Source organism: Semicossyphus pulcher, unplaced genomic scaffold, assembly GCF_022749685.1.
Source record: "Semicossyphus pulcher isolate SPU_LCO1_2020_fin unplaced genomic scaffold, fSemPul1.0.p SCAF_16, whole genome shotgun sequence".
In the NCBI taxonomy this organism is placed as follows: Eukaryota; Metazoa; Chordata; class Actinopteri; order Labriformes; family Labridae; genus Semicossyphus; species Semicossyphus pulcher.
Window position 1 is genome coordinate 16,990,024 of NW_027211670.1, and position 20,050 is coordinate 17,010,073.

General features: G+C 41.1%; 2 protein-coding genes across 3 annotated transcripts in view; both read right to left on the minus strand.

Annotated features, from left to right (window-relative positions):
* The window catches only part of LOC138593865 (calcium-activated potassium channel subunit alpha-1a-like), a 103,092-nt gene extending 90,695 nt beyond the window's left edge, over positions 1 to 12,397 (minus strand). The window contains exon 1 of the mRNA XM_069664949.1: positions 11,538 to 12,397. Coding sequence (XP_069521050.1) covers positions 11,538 to 11,771 — 234 coding nt within the window. The 5' untranslated portion in view covers positions 11,772 to 12,397. The remainder of the gene's footprint in view (positions 1 to 11,537) is intronic.
* Positions 12,398 to 13,027: 630 nt separating this feature from the next.
* Positions 13,028 to 20,050, minus strand: part of LOC138593538 (disks large homolog 5-like) — a 44,546-nt gene continuing 37,523 nt past the window's right edge. For both annotated transcript variants that reach the window (XM_069664597.1, XM_069664596.1), the window contains exons 31-33: positions 18,925 to 19,034; positions 15,734 to 15,843; positions 13,028 to 14,144 (exon numbers count right to left, since the gene is read on the minus strand). In XM_069664597.1, coding sequence (XP_069520698.1) covers positions 14,041 to 14,144; positions 15,734 to 15,843; positions 18,925 to 19,034 — 324 coding nt within the window. In that variant the 3' untranslated portion in view covers positions 13,028 to 14,040. The remainder of the gene's footprint in view (positions 14,145 to 15,733; positions 15,844 to 18,924; positions 19,035 to 20,050) is intronic.

Sequence of the window (20,050 nt, forward strand, 5' to 3'; positions counted from 1 at the left end):
ACAAAGTGTTTCACATCGTCCATAACATTATTACGTTATCAGACTTGTAAGGTCAGCTTTGTGGGATTTAAAGGTCTAAGAATCCTCATACTTTAAAAGTCAATTACTAGTTGTTTCAGGTTACATTAACTTAATCACCTGAGGCAATTTGATCTTTTTGTAAAGTATTTACAAGCTGTGTGAGCATCCAACAAGTGTTTCTGTAAAGGATTATGAGCCCATGACAGCCCTGAGAGCTAATACACAAACCCTGTCTCCCAGGGGCGGACCTAGACTCTCAGCCCAGATGGTGTGAAGCTTTCTCGATGGGCCCTTCTGATAGTCATTTTAAAATTCACAACTGTACAATAGCTGTCCTCTCCTATTGTACAAAAGGCCTGAATCTGTGACAATTACTGAGGACGCACTCCGGAGAGTTACAGCAGGAGTGAGCGCCGGAAACCCTGAGAGCGCGGAGAGGAAAGAGATTGGGGTGCAGCCAGAGAATAATTGACCTGTTATTTTCATGTGAGTGCTTCCTTGAGACATGTTTCTCTTTGCAGTACCACATACACAAGAAATAAGCACGCCCATGTTTGTACTGTTTTATTTATGTAATTTTTTTCCTATGTTGCCGTATAGCTCGAGCCAAAAAGCATATCTCAGTCTTGCGCTACATTCGGCCATCCAGTGGTGTATGGATCCTTTGTCACTGTTAAAATCTGTTAATTATTTTGAAGAGCATTGATGTAACTGTGGGTTTTTTTAAGAGAGAGAGAGAGGGAGAGTGTCAGATAACAGTGACGCCATAGGTGTGGCGCTGTCCAGAGTGCTGAAACCATAGACTGTAAATAAAGAGACAGTCTATGGCTGAAACATGGATCATTAGGGGGCCGCTGCTGAGCGTGGGCCCTGGGGTGGCTGCACCCTCTGCCCCCGTGGTTGCTCCGCTGCAGCTGTCTTCTAAATTATTATTGGGACAAAGCAAACTGATACATTTGTTATCAGCCTTTTTTTTGACTTAACATTTCTTCATTATGTTAAAAAAAAAAACCTTAATGAAATTACTTTTCAGCAGTGTTTTAGTTGCTATTGCAAAGTTGTTTATTAAAGTTATTTTAGGAAACAGGGCTGAATAAACTGACATCATCTGGAGGAAATATCACAGTGAAGTTACAACAGAAACGTTTTTATTGTTTGAGAATGAAAGGCCTGTTCCTATGAGATCACCTGAATAGAGTTTAAATAAAATAAATAACAATGATATAATAAATGAAAATGTACTTCTGGTAATAGTGAGACATCCTTAGTTACTTATGTTATAGGAACATTATAATGACCAGAGTGTTTCAGTCCTGCTGATAATATAATGCATCTTGTGTTGCCTTCATGAAAGACAGCAGTCCTAATCGATACCAAACTGAACACTTAGGCTTTTAATATTTATGCTCATGGTATTCAAATGGGTTAAATAAGCCCCTTAATGGAATGAGTGATAATCCAGCTTGGTGGATCAATTTCCAACCCTACCTGCCCTCATAAAACATTTGTTTAAATGTGATTCTGCCAACAAGTGGAAGAGATGCACACAAGTTTGAGGGCATCTACAGTGACAGAAAATCATTCCTGATATTTGCTGAATTTGTTGCTTTGGGGAAAACAAGCTTTTGGAAAATTTTTGTCCTTGTTTCACATTTTCATTATTGATTAAATAAAAAAAATTGCATAAAAGGTCAAAGAGAGGTTAACTCAGTCTGTAAAACAGTTTTAGTAGTTATTTTAGAAGGGTTTGTCTAAAGTCTGCAGCCAGGGCGAGCTGGTGGCTGCCGGGACCTGCCAGAGCTGTAGTGGCAGTTCCCCTAGGAGGTCCTGGCAGCTACCAGTTGTGCCACGGTAAGCTACGGCTACCACAGTTGAGCTTGACTTGTCTCAAAGTCTGAGAAAAATAACGCTGATGATGTCACAGTGATGTCATCAGCGTTATTTTGATTTATTATTGGGGGCAAATTTTGAAATATTACTGCATTTAAAAGAGGGCGTGGCTCTAAGGAAAGACAAGACATCCAGTTGCATTATGGGAATTGTAGTAGCCAGAGTGAATTTTTGAGCTGAACCAACACTTGGTACTATAAATTAAGATACAATTATATCATCCTCGGATTCGTATATTTTGAATCTTTTTTTAATTAAAGCTCCTGTGAGGAACTTTCTGTTTGTGTTGATTTTGGTGCCCCCTGTGGACGAACCTGTACCTCTTATCTCTTTGCTGATTTTGTCCTGCACATGCTGAAGTGGTGGTTTTAAACAAAAAATGTCATCCTGCTTTCTTTAACAGTCATATGTATCACTCACTTTAAATATTAGCCCTGGAAAATGTAAACAAAGGCAGCGTGCAGTTCATCGCTTTGTCTGACACCTACCCCCCCGCCATCGGTTTCAGGCATTAAAAGTAACTATTTATAAATAATCAATCTTGTCACTGATGGTCTGGTTTGCTTTTGTAGCTCATACCGAGGTATCAGAATTAGTTTCACTTTGTTTCATAACCAGCGAAAAACTCCTGACAGGAGCTTTAATGGACGTAAATATCCATGTCATTAATTTTGTTTTTTATTTCATTTTTTACATACTTTTCTCTTGTTGATATATAGAAGATACATATGTTTTCTTGTGGTGTTTGTCTTGTTCGCTGTGCTCATATGAATGATTTCCATTTTAAGAATCTCGGTGTCTTTTCTACCTTCAAAATAAAATCAGCTAAATTATGTAGAATGGGATTTTTTCCTCTTTTTGTAAAGGTTATCTACTTAATATTTTTTTTTGTAAATGTACTGTCTGTTTGCAGAGGAATTTCAGACAGTACTACACCTCTGTGTCCCTTGCTCCACATTTCTGTGTCATGTTGGACCATTATCTGGTGTTTTGTCTGAACTACAATAACTGGTGCCTTCTGAGTATAAGGGAAGCTCTGTTTCCAAGGAAGCCAGAGTCAGAGAGGTGCAGAAGACTGTACTGAATGCTGTTGACGAATAATCATGCAGAGAATTACTTTGCATGTCAGTTCTCCTTGGCTTGGCCAAGCCACAATCTCCTGGGCATCCTTCTTCCAATGATGAGTTCACCTGAGTTGCAAAATTCACTGTTCAAAATTAAAATAGCTCTGTATCGTGTTTATTCTTTAATATGAGGATTTACATTTACCTTCATTTGTGTGCATACAGGAAAAGTGTTCCTGGTGTGCTCTGATTGGCTGCTGTTCCCAGATGAAAGTCTGTAGCTTAGACATGTGTGGTGCTGTTTGTATGAACTTTATCAAATGAAAGACTGAAACATTGTTAATAAAATAAAACTGATGCCACATTTGATGCATTAACACAACACCAGGAAACACCTGACCTCGACCTGAGTATCTGAAGGTGCAGTTCACTTTTGATGACTCTTAATGACGAGCCGTGTTGGGGGGGAAGCGCTTGCTAAGTGAAGTAGACTTAATTGGCATCACGCTGTTATTCCCCAGCTTTTAATGACCAAATCTAAAAGTGTGCGCTGAAAACACATTGGCCAGGATATTTTTAATGGCAGTAAAGGCAACGTTTAAATAGTAATGATTCAAGATTCATGACATGCCTCTGTCCAATTATTTTTTTTCAAGGGTCAGGTGGCTACATTTATTCTGAAGGTCACAAAACCTTCAGAATGTGAAGATGGAAGGTGACATGTCTGATTTTTTAAATCTCTCATTTATTTTCATGTAAAAAAACACAATAATTAGATCTATTAAAGAGGGGGTATTATGCTGTGCTAGGCTGCTGTGAACGACAGGTTTCAGACAGTTTTTTCTACACGCTGCACTTTGTAACATCACAGCCTCAGCAGGCTTCGGAGAACTGGCCAATCAGAAGAAAGTGGGCTTGTAGAGGCGGGGTTTCTTAAAGGGACAGAGTTGACTGAGTCGTTTAAGGCAGAGGCTGTATGAGGGCCTGAAAAATTAGGAGGTTTTTTTAAAGTGTAAATTATGCTAAGCTACTCCACAGGTATCACAGAGTGAAATATGAAGCTTGAAATTAGCATAATACCCCCCTTTAAAAAAGTGTATTGTTGATTTAATGTCATAAGGAGGGTTAAACGATACTTTATTAGATTTTATTGCTCTACAAAAAAAGAGACAAGATATATTCTTCATAGACTCCAGAAAAGTATGTAAAGTCATTACACCCACTCAGAAGCACATCCCGTTTTTGTCACTTTGATCAATGGTCCGAGCGTCCAAATTTAGGCTCCACTATCTCGCCTGATCCCAGAGCTCATCGATCAGCACTGCTCTCTGATTCCTCCATGATCATTTCTCACAGGCCGAGTACATTAAACCAGAATAGAACATGTGCTTCGTGACACGATTTCTGCTAAGTTAATGAATTATTTAAAAACATATTAATATAAATCACATTAATAATGAATCCAGACATTCTCAAAGGAGGAAAAATCCGGAAATATCCTAGTCTCATCACTGATCTATGGTCCCTCAGCGGAGTCAAAAGGACTGTACTGTAACATACGGCACTTTGCAGCATGTCTTTGAATTAATGAATCAATGAACATAATTATTTAACGCAAATTACATCACAAAGCAGACGAACTTAGTCTCAGGTTAGCAGCTATATTCAGATTGTGCATGTGGACATGAAAGTTATTTGGAATCCGCGACTTAAAATGGACACGAGTATGTATTGTTAGTTTCAGTGAACATAAGGTCAGTGTCTCTGTTTACTTTTCCTGCTTATCTCCTATCTGTCTGAGAAAACCAGACTGTTTATTCGATGTGAACTCTGTAAGTTCAGTCTGCTTGTCCTCTAAACCATGCAGTGAGTATAAGTGTACGGGACGGCTAAAGAAAAACATGTCGATTAACAACTGTACTGATGCTGATTCATAAAGGCTCTGACCATAGACCGTATATAAAGATGGACGACATGACAGCTCCCTAAAAGAGAAGCCAAACCCTCTCTATCGCCCCCTGCTGACTGGCTGCAGTATAGGTCATAAAGCCCGCCTCCTCCATGTTAACAGATGGGACATGAGTCAAACTATAAAATCAAAATACACGTCAAACATAGTTTCTGTCATTATAGTTAGTTCTTATCATGCTGATTTAAGCCCAAGTGTTCATGTTTCTGACAAGTTTGTGCTGTAAAAAGGATGATTGACAGCTCTGTTGACAAACACGGCTCCTGCAGCCGATATGTTTCGGATTAGCAGAGTAGAGGAGGAAGGGCGAGAGGAGACGTAGCTAAAACAATCACTACAGTCATTGAAGTTTACATATCTGTGAACTTTAACCTCGGACCAACACAAGAAGCTGTTCTGATGTTAAATACGCCGACGTACAGGATCTCTGCCGGGTTTTTCAGTAAGTTAAGTGTGTGCTTTGGTTAGCGGAAGTGGCTACAACGGCTCCACCTGCCAATCTGTACTGCGCAGCTCTGGCTCCAAATGACGTCACCGGCGCAAGATGGCAGCGCCTATCACGGGGATATTTTAGGTTTAATTTTGTACAATGAAAGTAGATGGAGACGTGTCGTCCATCTTTATGTACAGTCATTGTCTCTGACCTAGAAGAACTTATCCTCTAGTTGCTTGTGAAAAACATGATGTTGTAATAAGTTATTAATATCAGAGGTGGACTTATGTGTCATGTTCTCATTGGTTAAAGCTTGTACTACAGAATTATATGTATGATTATATTCTACTTATAAATAAGTGGGATTTCACTACAATAGTTTTAAAACACATAAAACACATTTTAAAATGTCATCTATAAATCATCAATTGCAGCAGGTTCTGGCACCATCGAGTTCTTTAACATTTGTGTTAATCTGAGACCTGTTGGACCGCAGATGGTGCAGTGACGGCCAACATGCTGCTTGTATTATGTAACGTGAGCAGCTAATACATGCCGCACTAATTACACAGACAATTTAAAGACACAAGAGGGAAGAATGTATATGTTTCTTTCTTTACAAAGAGGACTGACAAGCTGAATTACAGAGACTACAGTGAAAGGATTCAGGGTCCTGACTTTAAATAAATGATGCTGCCTTCAAGTGCTTCTTCTTCTAAGTCCATTTATCATGCTGTGTGTGTTCTTGCGCTCGTGTGTGCAGATTAAATTAAACGGACACAAACTAAATCAGGCTCTTGGACATTTTTCTATTTCTGTCACAGAAACAGTGAGCAAAAAAAGAGTTTATGACAGATGATATTGTGCAGCATTATTATTCACACACACGACACAGCATTGTCGCACACACACACACTAAAGTGCCACTCAGCTATTCCAACTTTCTGACTGGTAATTACCACTGTTCGATCACAACCACTCGTCTCGTAGTTACAATATTTCAGACTACACTTAAAAGCAGCATGAGAGTGACTCTCCATCCAAGTCCTCCAATCACCCCCCAACACACACACATACGCACACACACCCATTTCATGCACCTGACGCATCTAAGGACAGTGAGTCACTGCAGGAGATGCACATCCTCTGACTTTGCTGCAAAACATAACACCTGTACACATACAACCAGATATGCCCTCAGCTGTAACTAGAAGTATTATAATGAAAGATAAGTAACAGAAATAGGTTAATCAATATAAAGGATGACAATGTATTAATCTAAAAATGAAAATATTAAATTAACATAAATAAAAAATGAACATAAGGACTCTTCAGTCATACTAGGTCTCTCTATACTTAAAGAAGGCACAGAATTGCTTTGAGCTCAATGCAACATCAGCATCCACCCAGCTAAGTTTACCTTGTTTGCCATCTAAATTTAGCTTGTTAGCATGCTAGCATTTGTCTTTCAGCACCAAACATGACGTCCAGCACAGGTATTTGGTCACAAACCAAAGATAAATGTATCTAATGGTGGTCTTCTATCAAAGTCAGAGGATAACTCAAGTTCTCAGAAATTAGCCTCTCATTTAGGGACCATGTTTTTTGCAGCAGCTTTCATAGCAAGTCAACATATGTACATGGCAGCCATTTTCCTTTGAACTTACGCTCAAGGAGGAAAGATAAACTGCTGTTTTTCGGTCTTGAAAATGTACTGAAAAACTGAAAAGACCATGGACAGGATACAACAACACATTTGATAACCCGTTTGCTAACATTAGACCACAGCTAATGTTAGCATTCAACCATTTCCTAGCTAGTATTACTGTTTCATGATGTTATTCAGTGAAAAAGCTAATTCATTCTGAACTTTCATTACTACAGTCTTTTAATAGTTTACACAATAAAGTTAGCTAGGAAATGGTTGAATGCTAACATTAGCTGTGGTCTAACGTTAGCAAACGGGTTATCAAATGTGTTGTTGTATCTTGAAATATTGCCTCATGTCCCTCTGGATTTTCACTGTCCATGGTCTTTTCAGTTGCTGATAAATGGTTTGTCTGATTCTTGTTGTAAAGTTAGACCGTAGCTAACGTTAGCATTCAACCCTGCCAAGCTAATATTAGCCTACCGATTGATTGTGTTATTCAAGAGTAAAGGGGCTAATTCATGCTGAATCTTCGTTATCACAGTCTTTTAATAGTTTAAACGTTTTAGCTAGGAAGCAGTTGAATGCTAACGTTAGCTGTAGTCTTGAGGTAGCTAATAGGTTATCAAATGTTATTTTATCTAACAATACGGCTCAATGTCCTTTCAGATTTTGGTATTAGGTCATAAACTAGATAAATGTTTATCTAATGGTGGTCTTCTATCAAAGTCAGGGGATTACTACAGCTCTCAGAAAGTAGCCTCTTATTTAGAGGCTGTGTATATTTGCAGCAACTTTCACAGCAATTCACCACATTCACACAGTGGGAATTTTCCTCTGAACTCAAGCTCAGGGTGGGAAGCTCATTTGCTTATGCTGGGCTAAATGCTGTTTTGCAGGTCACAAGTCTATAGACCATAGCCACCGTTAGCATTCAACCACTTCCTAGCTAATATTAGCCTACCGTTTGATAGTCATTCAATAGAAAAGAGGCCAATTCATCCTGAATCTTTATTACCACAGTCTTTTAATAGTTTAAACAGTAATGTTCGCTAGGAAATGGTTGAATGCTAACGTTAGCTGTTGTGTTGAGTAAGCTAATGGGTTATCAAATATGTTATTTTATCTTTAAATATGGCCCGATGTCCATCCAGATGTTCTCCAAACATGTTTTTTTAGTTGCTCAATCAGGAAGCAGTAAAGTATTTGAGATTCTCTTCACTTATAAGACATGAAAACTGGAACACAGAAAGAAGACATTATTTTGTAACAGATTTTGAGCTTCCCACGGTGAAAATGGCGTCACCCAAACACTTCATCCAAAACAACAAAATGTCAATTGTAATTTAACAGCAATCTATCAAATAGGCCTTGTTGTTTTGTCTGGATCAAAGTCGTCTGCAGGCGACATTGCTGTCCCAGAATTATATTGCTAGAGTGGCTGAAAATGTAATTAGGGGCAACACATGGCCAAAGCCACATCTACTTCTCCACTCAAACTTCCAGCAGCGCTCCTGAACAAACACTGACGCACGCTCCCTCAATGAACCTCAGAAAAAGGAGTGAAGAGCTGCCACAGCTCGTCATCCTCCTGTGCGACTTCAGTGCCTTTTACGATAAGCACAATTCCTTTTCTTCCTCCCAGACGGATAATAGCCGTCATTCATCAGAACCCCACAACCGGCCAGTTTCATCGATTTCCATCAGACTTGGGAAGCCACTGAGAGAGGGAGGCTCAGTCTGAGGGACGTGTCAGAACAGACGAGAACAGGGCAGCGAACGCCCCGCGGAGGGAAAACAAACGGGAGGAAACGGATTATCAACTCCCGTCTCTGAACAATGCTCTGAAAGCTCTGTGTTTGTGCTGCTAATGACATGCACAGACCGTGTGGAGAGGGAGGGAGGGAGGTGGGGAGGGAGGGTGTTCCTCCAACACAACCTGCTACATCTCGCAGCACAGACAACTGCATAACACACACACACACAGATTTACTCTTATAATGAAATGCTTGCTAGTTGCTTAGCAACAAAAACACTGATTCATATGGCACATAGCGTGCGCGCCTGACACTGCATTTCTGACACTTTGGAGGAAGGTTGATTCTTGGATGAGAGAAAAAAAAAAAGAGGGTGAGAAGAAGAAGAAGAAAGCAGGAGGTATGGGATGAATGCCAGGAGAGCAAAGAGAGAGAGAGAGAGAGATAGAAAGTGGAAGGATGACCCGACTCTGGCTGACTCCCACAGAGGAGCACAACAGGTTGGTGGAGATTCACTTGGCAAAAATGTGGAGAAAAAACACAAAATGGGACTGCTCTCTTGTTTTCACACATGAGCGGTGTTCGCCGGTGGACTCAAAGGAGAGGAAAAACCTCATCCTGATCTTTCGCACATGGATTTCTGTTGCTGTTTCTGCGCGTCTATAAATAAAACTCACATGCAAGCAGAGAGACTCTTTTGAATATTGTAACTACAGCTTAAATAGTCATTTATCGAGCAAAAATTATTTCAGAAATCTTCGTTTTATAACATTACAACTTGTATTTTTAACAAAGCAGTTAACTAATAACTCAAATGTATCAGTATACGAATCAGTGATGGTGTTAGCTGCATCCCTAAATGTAACCAGCTTCATCCACAGCATGTAAATGATACCGGCGTCTCTGTCTGAAAGGTCAGCCCCACCCTGCATGCAGCCTTTGCCTTTTCTCCACCTTTACCGAGCCTGTCTAGGAGATGAGTGCACATTTAACAGGTAAAAAAGATCAATGTTTTACACCTGCATATTCCATCGTTAAGCATGACAGGAAGGATACTAACTGTACGTCGCAGCTTATAAATCCTAAATAGAGCCTGGTGCAGTTTCCTTATGTCGCTCTTTGACTCGTCTCGGGGCAGACGGTTTCCTAAAAATTGTGGAGCGCGTTGTGAAATTTTTTGTGGGTATTACGCTGCGACACAAGTGTTCACCTCAACACATCTAATTCAGAGACAAACTAGTGGTAAAAGGGTGAGAAGTGTTAGCAGCAGCTGATGCCCTGGGTGTGTCCAGAACAGCTAAAAGTACTCCACACTAGGAAAGGTGTCAAACAAATGGCGCTGCACGCTTCACTGACGGGGTTTCAAGCAGGAAATATGACTGACTAAGAAAACTCAGAGTGTTCATCTATATTGCAAAAAGATTGTGTCTCCACCCTGATAAAGGGGGGTTTCTGAGTTCGAGAAATAGTGCCTGTTACTCTGATTAATCCATACAACATAAAGGGGGAGAGCATCAGGCACTGGTACCTAATTGCTCCTGGACAAATTGTGCTGCTATCAGCATTTTTGCAACCTTAACGTATTCAAAAGTAGCAGGCTTATTTCTAACTGCCCCCTGATGATGACAAAGCTGTCGGCATTGGGCTGAAAAACAAAACAGAATGATTTCCTCAGAACATAGTTAGTTTTTAGCACTTCTAATTATACTCTTAAATGATCCCACAGACAACATTTAATAATCAGAGTATCAGTAAGGAGGCTATGTGTGTCCATAAGCAGCATCAGTATTAATACAATCCTAACGATACCTATCCTGCAGAGGCCGTAGAAAGTTTCCATTGGGACAAATTATTCAGCAGAAAGTAGTGCGCAGGCAGTCAAAAAGACAAGTTGCATTTGTAATTAAAAAATGCTGTTTTCAGCAGCACTGATTAAATCCATTTTCCTCCATAGCTGGCTGACATGTGCCCTGACGAAGACCAGATTGGTCGCAACACGTCGGCTATTTTTATATTTTTGCGTGTGAAATTAAGTCTACAGAAATCCTACAGAGGGCCTTGGATTGCGTTTTACACGTTTTGATCGAGTTCATTTTTCACCCATGTATTGACCCCTAAACAAGATGAATTAACCATCTACCTGCATTGTTCAGGGGAGATGCAGAAATGTTAGACATGTGTCAAAACTGGGGAATAAAAAGGTTAAAAAGTAAGAAAATATGTGGATTTTTTTTTGTTGTTTTTAGTGAACAAACCCAGAGCTAGCATGTGTAGCTAACATGTCTAGGAAGGGTAGAGTCAAACTGGGAGGAAAAAAGTGACACATTTCAAACTGCTAGGATGAATCTTGTGCAAAAAACGAAAATATACCTAAATATTTATTGGAAAATATCCGTACATAAACCTTGTAACCCGGTTGAGTGTTTCAGATCAGCGTCATGGACCATACTGAGGATGTTCCACCAACAAGTGTCAGCTGCACCTACAGGTAAAAACCTGCACTAACGCACAGTCGTAGTGCAACACGTAGTGTTTCAGTATAACGGTGTCTCTTCGTTTCTCTACAAACTATTAAGCCGGAAGTTAATTATTCACTGTTCTGTCTGCGGATTGGAGCCGTAACACAGATTTAATTACGAGCCCATTTCATAAATCAAACTGGACACACCGAAGTCACGAGCTGGCCGTTACACAAAACCCCTGTGATAAATAAGTCATTCACTAAGGTGTGGTTCATGAAAATGAGCGCACGTACCTTCTTCTTGGCGTTACAGTGGCAGCAGACGGTCCACAGGTATTTGAGAGTTCTCCACAGCAGGATGATGAAGAGCCCCCCGAAGAAAGTGACCATGGAGGAGGCGAGGAAAGCCCACCACATCCGCTGCCCGTTACTGTCACAGGGCACATCTGGCGAGAACGGGATGATCACGTTCATCTTGGATATGTGGATGGACGGGTCCGGGGTGAATTTATCCCTGTTTTTCGGCATTCTGCCCACCTGTCAGCCCCCCCTCGTCCTCCTCCTTAAACAAACACAAACAATCAACTTAACCCGGGATTCACGCGCTTTGGGGACTCCGAGCCAGCGCCCCCTGATGCCCCCGCGGCTCGGCCATGTTTGAGTCAGCCACCTCGCGCTCCTCTGGCTTCACGAGCCGAGGACGTAAAAGTTGAGTCGACAGCAGACACACGCACTAGAATAAAAAACTTCCCCCTAAATTGAGATATCAGAGGAGCGCGTCACGATGCGCGTTCGTGGCTGGAATTGTGCGCCATCCTTTTATCCGTGCGTAAAAATCACATTTTCTGGAAAACTCCTCAAAAACTTTAGCTTTCCTCTACAATCCAGTTAATCAAACTGTGCGCGTATTATAATAAAGATGAAGAGGAGGATTGTCTTCACCAGGCGATGTGTTCACGCGCTGCTCCACCTTGTTTAACAGCGCAGTTTAGCAGCTCCCCACTGTTGAATGCGCTCCTCGCCTCAAAGCTCGCACTTTGTCGATATCCGTGATGGAAAAGGCGTTTAAAAAAGAAAAAAAAGATGGTTTCTAGAGTCACTAAAGAGCGGGTTTAGTTATCGTGTCTCTCCGGGCTCCGGCGGTCGCCTGTCGCATCCATTTGTCGGGAGATGGCATCGCAGATTTACAGGTAGCGGGGGAGGAGCCATCAATAGCAGACGTCGATGCTTATCTGGATGTCTGGTTATTTATAGTGACCGCTTCATCAATTTTTCATGGTGGTAACTTGTGGTTACAGACATCTTACTTTGAAACTATCAGATCTGTAGAGACACTTTCAGTTTCCAGGAATGACCTTCATGTTGTGAAATTTAACCCATTTACAATTTATGTAAACTCGCCTTTCTTCTTTTGTTTGTTTAAAGTTTTATTAAAAGGTTTAACTTCCGGTTTTCATTTGTTATAAATTATGGGATTTAAATACAGGTCGGTCAGTGATGTACACATTTATTTTTGACAGGAAATATAAAAATATGAAATTTTGGAGGTTTTAACAAACAAATAATACTGAAATTATGAACTAAATACGTCATATCAGTAGCATCTTCAACATATTTCACACACAGTAAACATACAGAGCATCCTAGCCGTTTGCTAGTTTTTAATGTGAAACTTTATCGACTGGAAAGTGGTTAAACAAGATAATAATCAAGAGTATTTTCCTATGTAAGACAGCTTGTAATGATATTGTGACTTATAAAGAGATAGAAGGGCGTCTTACCGTCTCACACAGTCACTGGTGGTTTACTCCCCCTAGTGGATATAAAGCGCATTGATCGTTGAGCTCCAACTTTCAGCCTGCTTTGTGAATCCTCTTCCAACAGTTAAAGATGATGAAAGCACACAGACACCTTCCTTTCCTTTAACAGATCTGTTTTTAATATTTTATAGAAACATTAACCTTCATTAGGAGAAAACCAGACCTAAAGTGTTTCATCCAAACTTAAAACATGAAATGTCGACAGCGTGATCTTCTGAAGAGGTGTGTGAGTGTGTTTAGTTGAACCATGAACCAGACATAAAAGATCCCTTCTTAAAAAAATCCAAAGAGGAACAAGTATTGGCAAAACCAGTAGAACACACAAACTGGGACACACTGAGGAAATATACCTGCTGTTTGATTCATGATGGAAGCTGTAGTGTTAATACAACCAAGGACGAATTGTTATTAGCAAATGTTTTTAGCTTGGCATGATATTATTTTGAGGGCTGAAATGATGTCAAGAAAACTGCAACATGATGTGAATATATGCCTCAATTTCTCCCCTATAAATAAGACCTTTAATTTGAAAATATCGTCCTTCCTATTAACTAGAGAGCTACGTTTGTATATCAAAGGTTCATAAGCAACATCTTCATTGATTAGATAAATTAAATGGCAGGAAAATACATATAAATATAAAGACGGAAACGCGGTGGTCCACTTTATCTTCACTTCAAAATAAAAGTCTTCAGCTTGCATCGATGCAGACTTCCTGTGGTCCGACGTGTTCATGGGACAGAGTGGGGTCAAAGGAGTGATACGACATATGAGGGAATCCTTCAAGTATTAAATACTAGTGTAAACAAATCTATGTGTATACAGTACATCACTATTGTAGTGGGAATATAACACGATCTTCATAATCAGTGCTGTGAGGAAGCATTGGGAGTTAACCGTGATGTCTGTGAGATGTACCGATTCTCTGTGTGTCCAAAATCAAAGCTGGAGCGACGTGCGGCGAGAGGTGATTGTTCCTACGGTGCTCCGTCTGGAATCCACAGAACTTTGCTCTGCTCCTGCTCCACGATGGTCGTGATCTGAGTGCAAATGTAGGAGACGCTGCCTCCTTGGACGACGCCTGCAACACAGAGAGGAAGGGGAGGAAGATTTACAGGGGGAGTGCTCAGCATTGATGTCAGATGAACATCTGCAACTACTGAATATATTCATTATTAACTAGTCATTATTTTAATGAAGCGTTTGTTAAGGAAATTTTCAAAATCTGTCTCTAGCATTCAATGTTCGCCCATGCAAGAAAAATGGGCTGCAACGATTCTGTGTAAAATCATCAGAGGCTGCCTTGAATTTTTAAGTCTTGACTCAGGAGATTTAACATTTCCATAACGTTGTCTGACTCATGATGTATAAACAAAATCGAGAAGAACCAGAAATATCTTCCTTTGGATTTGTCACTTACGTCAGAACCAGGAGCATAGAATAAAATACAATAGAATATCTCTATTGTCATTGCACCAGGTACAGCAAAATTAAATGTGCAACTCGCCATCAATGCAATGATAAAATAAAATAAGTTACTAGCAGCAGTTAGAAGTTAGTTACTAGACGCATTAAAAACAAAGAAATGCCCACAACGCAACACGACCGCCGACTGGTAATTCAGAGATTTGGGTGCATTATGCTAGAACAGCTAAATTCGCAGAGAAGACAAGCGAACTACGGAGGCCTAGAAGTTCACTTTTATCAAACTCCACAGCTACAGATTTAATAATTTTTTTTGTTTTTGTCTTTTTGCCTTTATTTGATAGGACAGCAGAAGAGAGACCGCAAACGTGGGGAGGAAAGAATGGGGGACGACATGCACCAAAGGATTGGCAGACCGGGATCTGAACCTGTGATCAGCTGTATCTATCTGTAGTTGAAGTTGTATCTGTAGTCATCGATCTTTTCTTTCTTTGTTCAGCCATAGTAGATTACTGTTGACTCGCAACACTCGCAGAGACCGGAAAAGCAGCCGCTTAGCTCCGCCTACCCTCTCTGGCAGACCAACCACTGCTGGGTGATGGAAAACGCGTCACTAACTGGGTGCGGCTTGTGATTTTTGCCGCGAAAGGCGCCACGATGACCAGTCCATAATACTGCAAATGCAAAGGCTTTCATCAGTGGGCAATAGGCTCAATCACCATTGTGTTACCTCATTCGGCGAGAGGTAGTGACTTAACAGACATGTATTTACATTAAAATCTTCTGATCCCAGTTCTTATCGTTGTTGCTTGTGTGTTCAGAAGTGAGCGGACCACCTCCCCCTGATTCCTTCCCCATAAATCTCCTCCTTTTATAGACTCATTAATCAGCCGGACAGTGGGCTGTCTCAGACTGGCTGCTGCTCCAGATACAAAACTTTAACTCTGATGTGTGATGTGCTCCAAAAACCTCAGACAACCTTCGGCAGAGTCTCACACTGGTTAAACTAGACCAAAGTGAAACAGCACAGTTCTTACTGGGACTTTTTGTGAGCGGCTTTGCTTCATGACCGTCTCATTCTATTTGTGTATTTGGTTTCTTTTCGGCAAAGAGTCTCACAGTGTGATATTATTTGTGCAGTTAATCGACCCTCTTGACCCATTAGTCTGGATTTAGCCTGGATTTAATTGTAATTTCTGGATCAATGCTATAACTGCTACATTGGAGAAAGTAATTCCCACCCACCTGTGAAGAAGCGGCTGTACTCCTGCTCCACCTTCTGAGCCGCCTCGTACTGCTCCTTGGAATGTTTCTGTGAGAGTTTATCCCGCAGGTACAGAGGGTCCTTCTGCTCCCTGAAGAGACAGAGTCAGAACTGTCAGCTGCCACGCTTCACACGGACAGGCTTATAACATGGTGCAACATTAAGGTAAGGAAGGGATTAGTAACAGCAAATCATGCTTGAAATCGATCACATCAGATTTTGAGATTACATTTAATACCTACATGCTATTAAAATGTATGATTTCTATGTTATAGTGTTGCTTAAAGCCCCCCTCCAGTGAAAATCAGGTGTTTAACCTTGTAAACATCTCCATGTGGTGTTCTTCATGTGCTACAAGACATATCAGGGACAACATCAGCAGTCATCTCCACGGCTGGGCCTGTCTGCTTTTAAACTGCAGTGTACCAAGGACAGGCGGAACAACACGTTTTCATGTTGGCAGGTTTGTGACGTCACAAACCTAAGGAGCCAATCCTGTTAATGGACGGGGTGACGCTATGCATATCATTAAGTGTAACCTATGGCAACAACTTCAACGTAATCTTGCAAACGTTAATGTTACTACTACTAATTACTAAATTTCAAGCTAGCCAAGTTTCAACAAGTTGCCACTAAACGACGGCAGAGACGTGTTTTGTTTGGCGGTTAGAAATGTGCATAGTGGGCGGGGACTATGCAGATTGAGGAAGTTTCAATGAGGGAGGAGGAGGAGATGCCTTGGGAGGATTATCAGACGCAACTTATTATTTCAAGCAGAGCATTTTGTAAGTCTTAAAACATGATTGGAGCTGCTCTTTAAAGCTGTTTGCTCTGCTCACTCAGACCGTCTCTTTCCTTGTATTGACATTGTGCTAACCTGATTTCAAAAAGTCTACCTTTATTTTGAAAATCAGATCTGATGTGCCCGTCCCCAACATGTCACCTTAATTTCTTTTGACCTGATGGGATGTGACAACTGCAAAGTGTATCCTTAATATAAGACTGCATAAAAGGAGTGGATGATGTGGATGTTTGATATCATTATACTCTTACAGTTTGTTAGATTCTGGGTATGTACATTTTAAAAAAGCACACTTCCTGGGAATTATTTTGAGAAGAAATGGACATGGATGTCTGTTTCCGACTAATCCAGTGAATCACTATCTTAACTTAATCATATTTAAGCAAATTGCCTGTAACTTCATTAAGAAATCACAATCATTAAGCTGTAACGTTGCACACAACGGACCAAAACAACAAGAGACTGTATTAAAAGCATGTTTTAAGATTTATAGCAGAGCTAAATCTGTAATTCCACTACGGAACGTTTAAATATCTCACTACTGAAGCCCCTCCATCTTCATGTTTCACTCCATATCAGCCCACAGTCTTAAGGAGTCGTCATGTGACCACTTAGCCATCAGTCTTCATCCACTGGGAGCCTCTGACCTAACCCAGAATCACACTCCTCCCATCCATTCCCGGCACTCAGTGTGCAGGCAACACGTTGGTCTGCTGGAGCCTCCCGGAGGATAAAAAGCTTGAGCTGCAGCAGGCAGGCAGTGGGAGGCGTGTGTTTATGTGCGTATGTGTTTTGTGTTTATGTGTGTGTGTGCGGCGACTGCGGAGGGAGGGGTCAGCGAACGTTTCAGCCGCCCACGCCACAAAGCGGAGCCACGGCGAGCTCTCCCTGGACAGCTGGCACTCAGCTGATGACAGCCGAGGCTTAGCAGGATTCAATCTCCGCCATGTTTGCCTGCTGCACCACTTCATAGATTTGTGGGCGTGGGTGTGTGTGTGTGTGGCCGAGAAAGCCCGTTCCTGCCAGACCCGAGTGTGTCTTTATTAGTGTGTGCGTGTACACAAAGTACCACTCTGAGGGTTCAGCTCATTTAATCTTAGCATGAGATTACACGTGAAAAAGCAGAGGGACTTTTGAATTATCACATCATCCTGTCACAAACCCCGGCAGGTGGTGGAAGATAGCGGGCGGCTGTTTCTGAACTAATGACATTGTGACCTAATCAGGAGGATCAATTAGATTGTGTGTAGGACGAATATGATTATGAGAGCAGGAAGACTTCTGCATATGTCAATTTCCTGTCTCTGTTGATGAAAAATAATTTAATGAGAGTAATTACAAGTTATTATTCATAGAAGAAGACCTGGCATTGAAAAAGTATGGAAATATGACATTTTAATGCCTCATAGTGACCTGCAAAATAAGAAAAGATACTTAAAAGGTATAATAAGTAGGATTTGCCTTACATTTTGTCAACAACACATACAAACTGTGCCCCTCCTCCGGGGCTCTTCGTCACCAGAATCTCACGCTCACGCTCTCGTGCGAGCGCACGCCCACCCCGCCGAGCTAACACTGACAGCATCACGGTTACATTTGCGCTAGCGTGCTAATCGCCGTTTACCATTGCGCTAGCATGCCAACCGGCGGTTACCTTTGCGCTAGCATGCCAACCGGCGGTTACCGTTGCGCTAGCATGCCAACCAGCGGTTACCTTCGCGCTAGCATGCCAACCGCCGGTTACCGTTGCGCTAGCATGCTAACCGCCGGTTAGCTTGTCCTACCCGGTGTGAGGCTCCTACCTGTCCAACGCTGCATTGCTCTTTCGCCATGTTCGCCGGTCTGACTGGGGCCCAGTTGCTAATTTGAACCACTCCCACACTCACCTCTACGCTGTGATTGGCTCAGGGAACCACAACTGCGCTACTCCTGAAAACGTCCCATACAAAGCAAAACGACAGATAAGGTGCAGAGGGAAGGGTCTGCACAAACTCACCAACACACATGTATCGAGGCCCATAAGTGATGATTTAGATTATATTATATTTGTAAAAGTCTATATTTTATTTTTCTAATAAAATCCTACTTATTATACCTTTAAATTAGATGCTTCAGATACATATCTATGACTTCTGTGCATTAAAAATTCATGTTCATGTTGTGCCTAAACTTGTAAAATCACATTTTATAGAGTATCATATCCTAATAAACAGCCTGAAGAGCCAAAAGCCTTGGATGAATGATGTCCTCCGTGTGCCGCAGAAGCATCTGAACCTGAAGTTGAGAAAACAGCACCAAAACACAAAGCACGCTCTGCAAGTACTCAGGCAATGAAACAACAAAAATAACACAAACATTTCTTTTACTCACTTTATCTGCTTGGAGTTTTTGTAGCGAATGAATATGACGATTGGGTAGATGTGAACGCTGTGGAGACGTTCGATGGCGTGAGGGGCAATGTCAAGTAAACAGTGACTGTCCTATGAGAGAGAATGAGACATGGAGGATGGTTCAAAGCAGAATGTTGCAGAAAAAAACAAGTTTGTTTTTCTACTTACACACATTGACCACTGACATAAAGCTGCATTTAGATTTAATGAACTGATAACAGGTTTACCCCATAGACAGTACAAAGGATGGACGACATAGCACCTCCCTAAAAGTGAAGCTCCAAATGACATCACCAGCGCAAGACGGCAGCGCTTCATCACAGGCGTATTTTGTCTTCAATTTTGTACGATAAGAGTAGATGGAGACGCGTCGTCCAGCTTAATATACAGTCATTGGTTTAAACATATGAAATCAAAGCACTTCACACAGCTGCTTGACTCCCAAATTTTAAATATCATGACAATTGGGAGTTCAGCCAGAATGTATTAGAACACCTGTGATATATTTCTGTAACTATGAAAACTGTAAACTCCTGCACACTGTCTAACTTGCAGAAAAGATATTTATTTGCAAGGTTTCGGTACTAGACCTTCAGGATTGTTTTGACCTGTTCCTCTCCTACGCACCTGTTTTAAAACGGATGTGCGAAGCGTTTTTCAATATTTCTGTAACTACAAATGATAAAAACTGATGCATAGCATTACAAGACAGAAATGGTGTTAAAAACCTGCAGGCCACGATCAGACAAAGAGAGGTTTCTTTTTCCACTTTCTTTAGGCACTTATCATTTTGAGCTCTGCTTATGTGACTCCCAGAGAGCTTCCTTTTCTTCTTTTAGTGAGAAAATGAACTAAGAACTAACTAAAGAAACTTAAAAAGAAAGTAACTTAAAAAAGAAAAACACCTAAAGTCTTTAACATTTTTATTACTGTTAATTGAGAGGCAAGCATTTTGGGGTGGGGACACCAAAGTCACATTTACTGGTACTTGGAAACTAAAATCAAAGAAGACAAAATAGTGGTTACTTTTGCTGGATACCCAGAGTTATAAGATTTTACCACCTGAAGTTACCATGTTTTGAACACAAACAGTGAGCCTTGGCGCC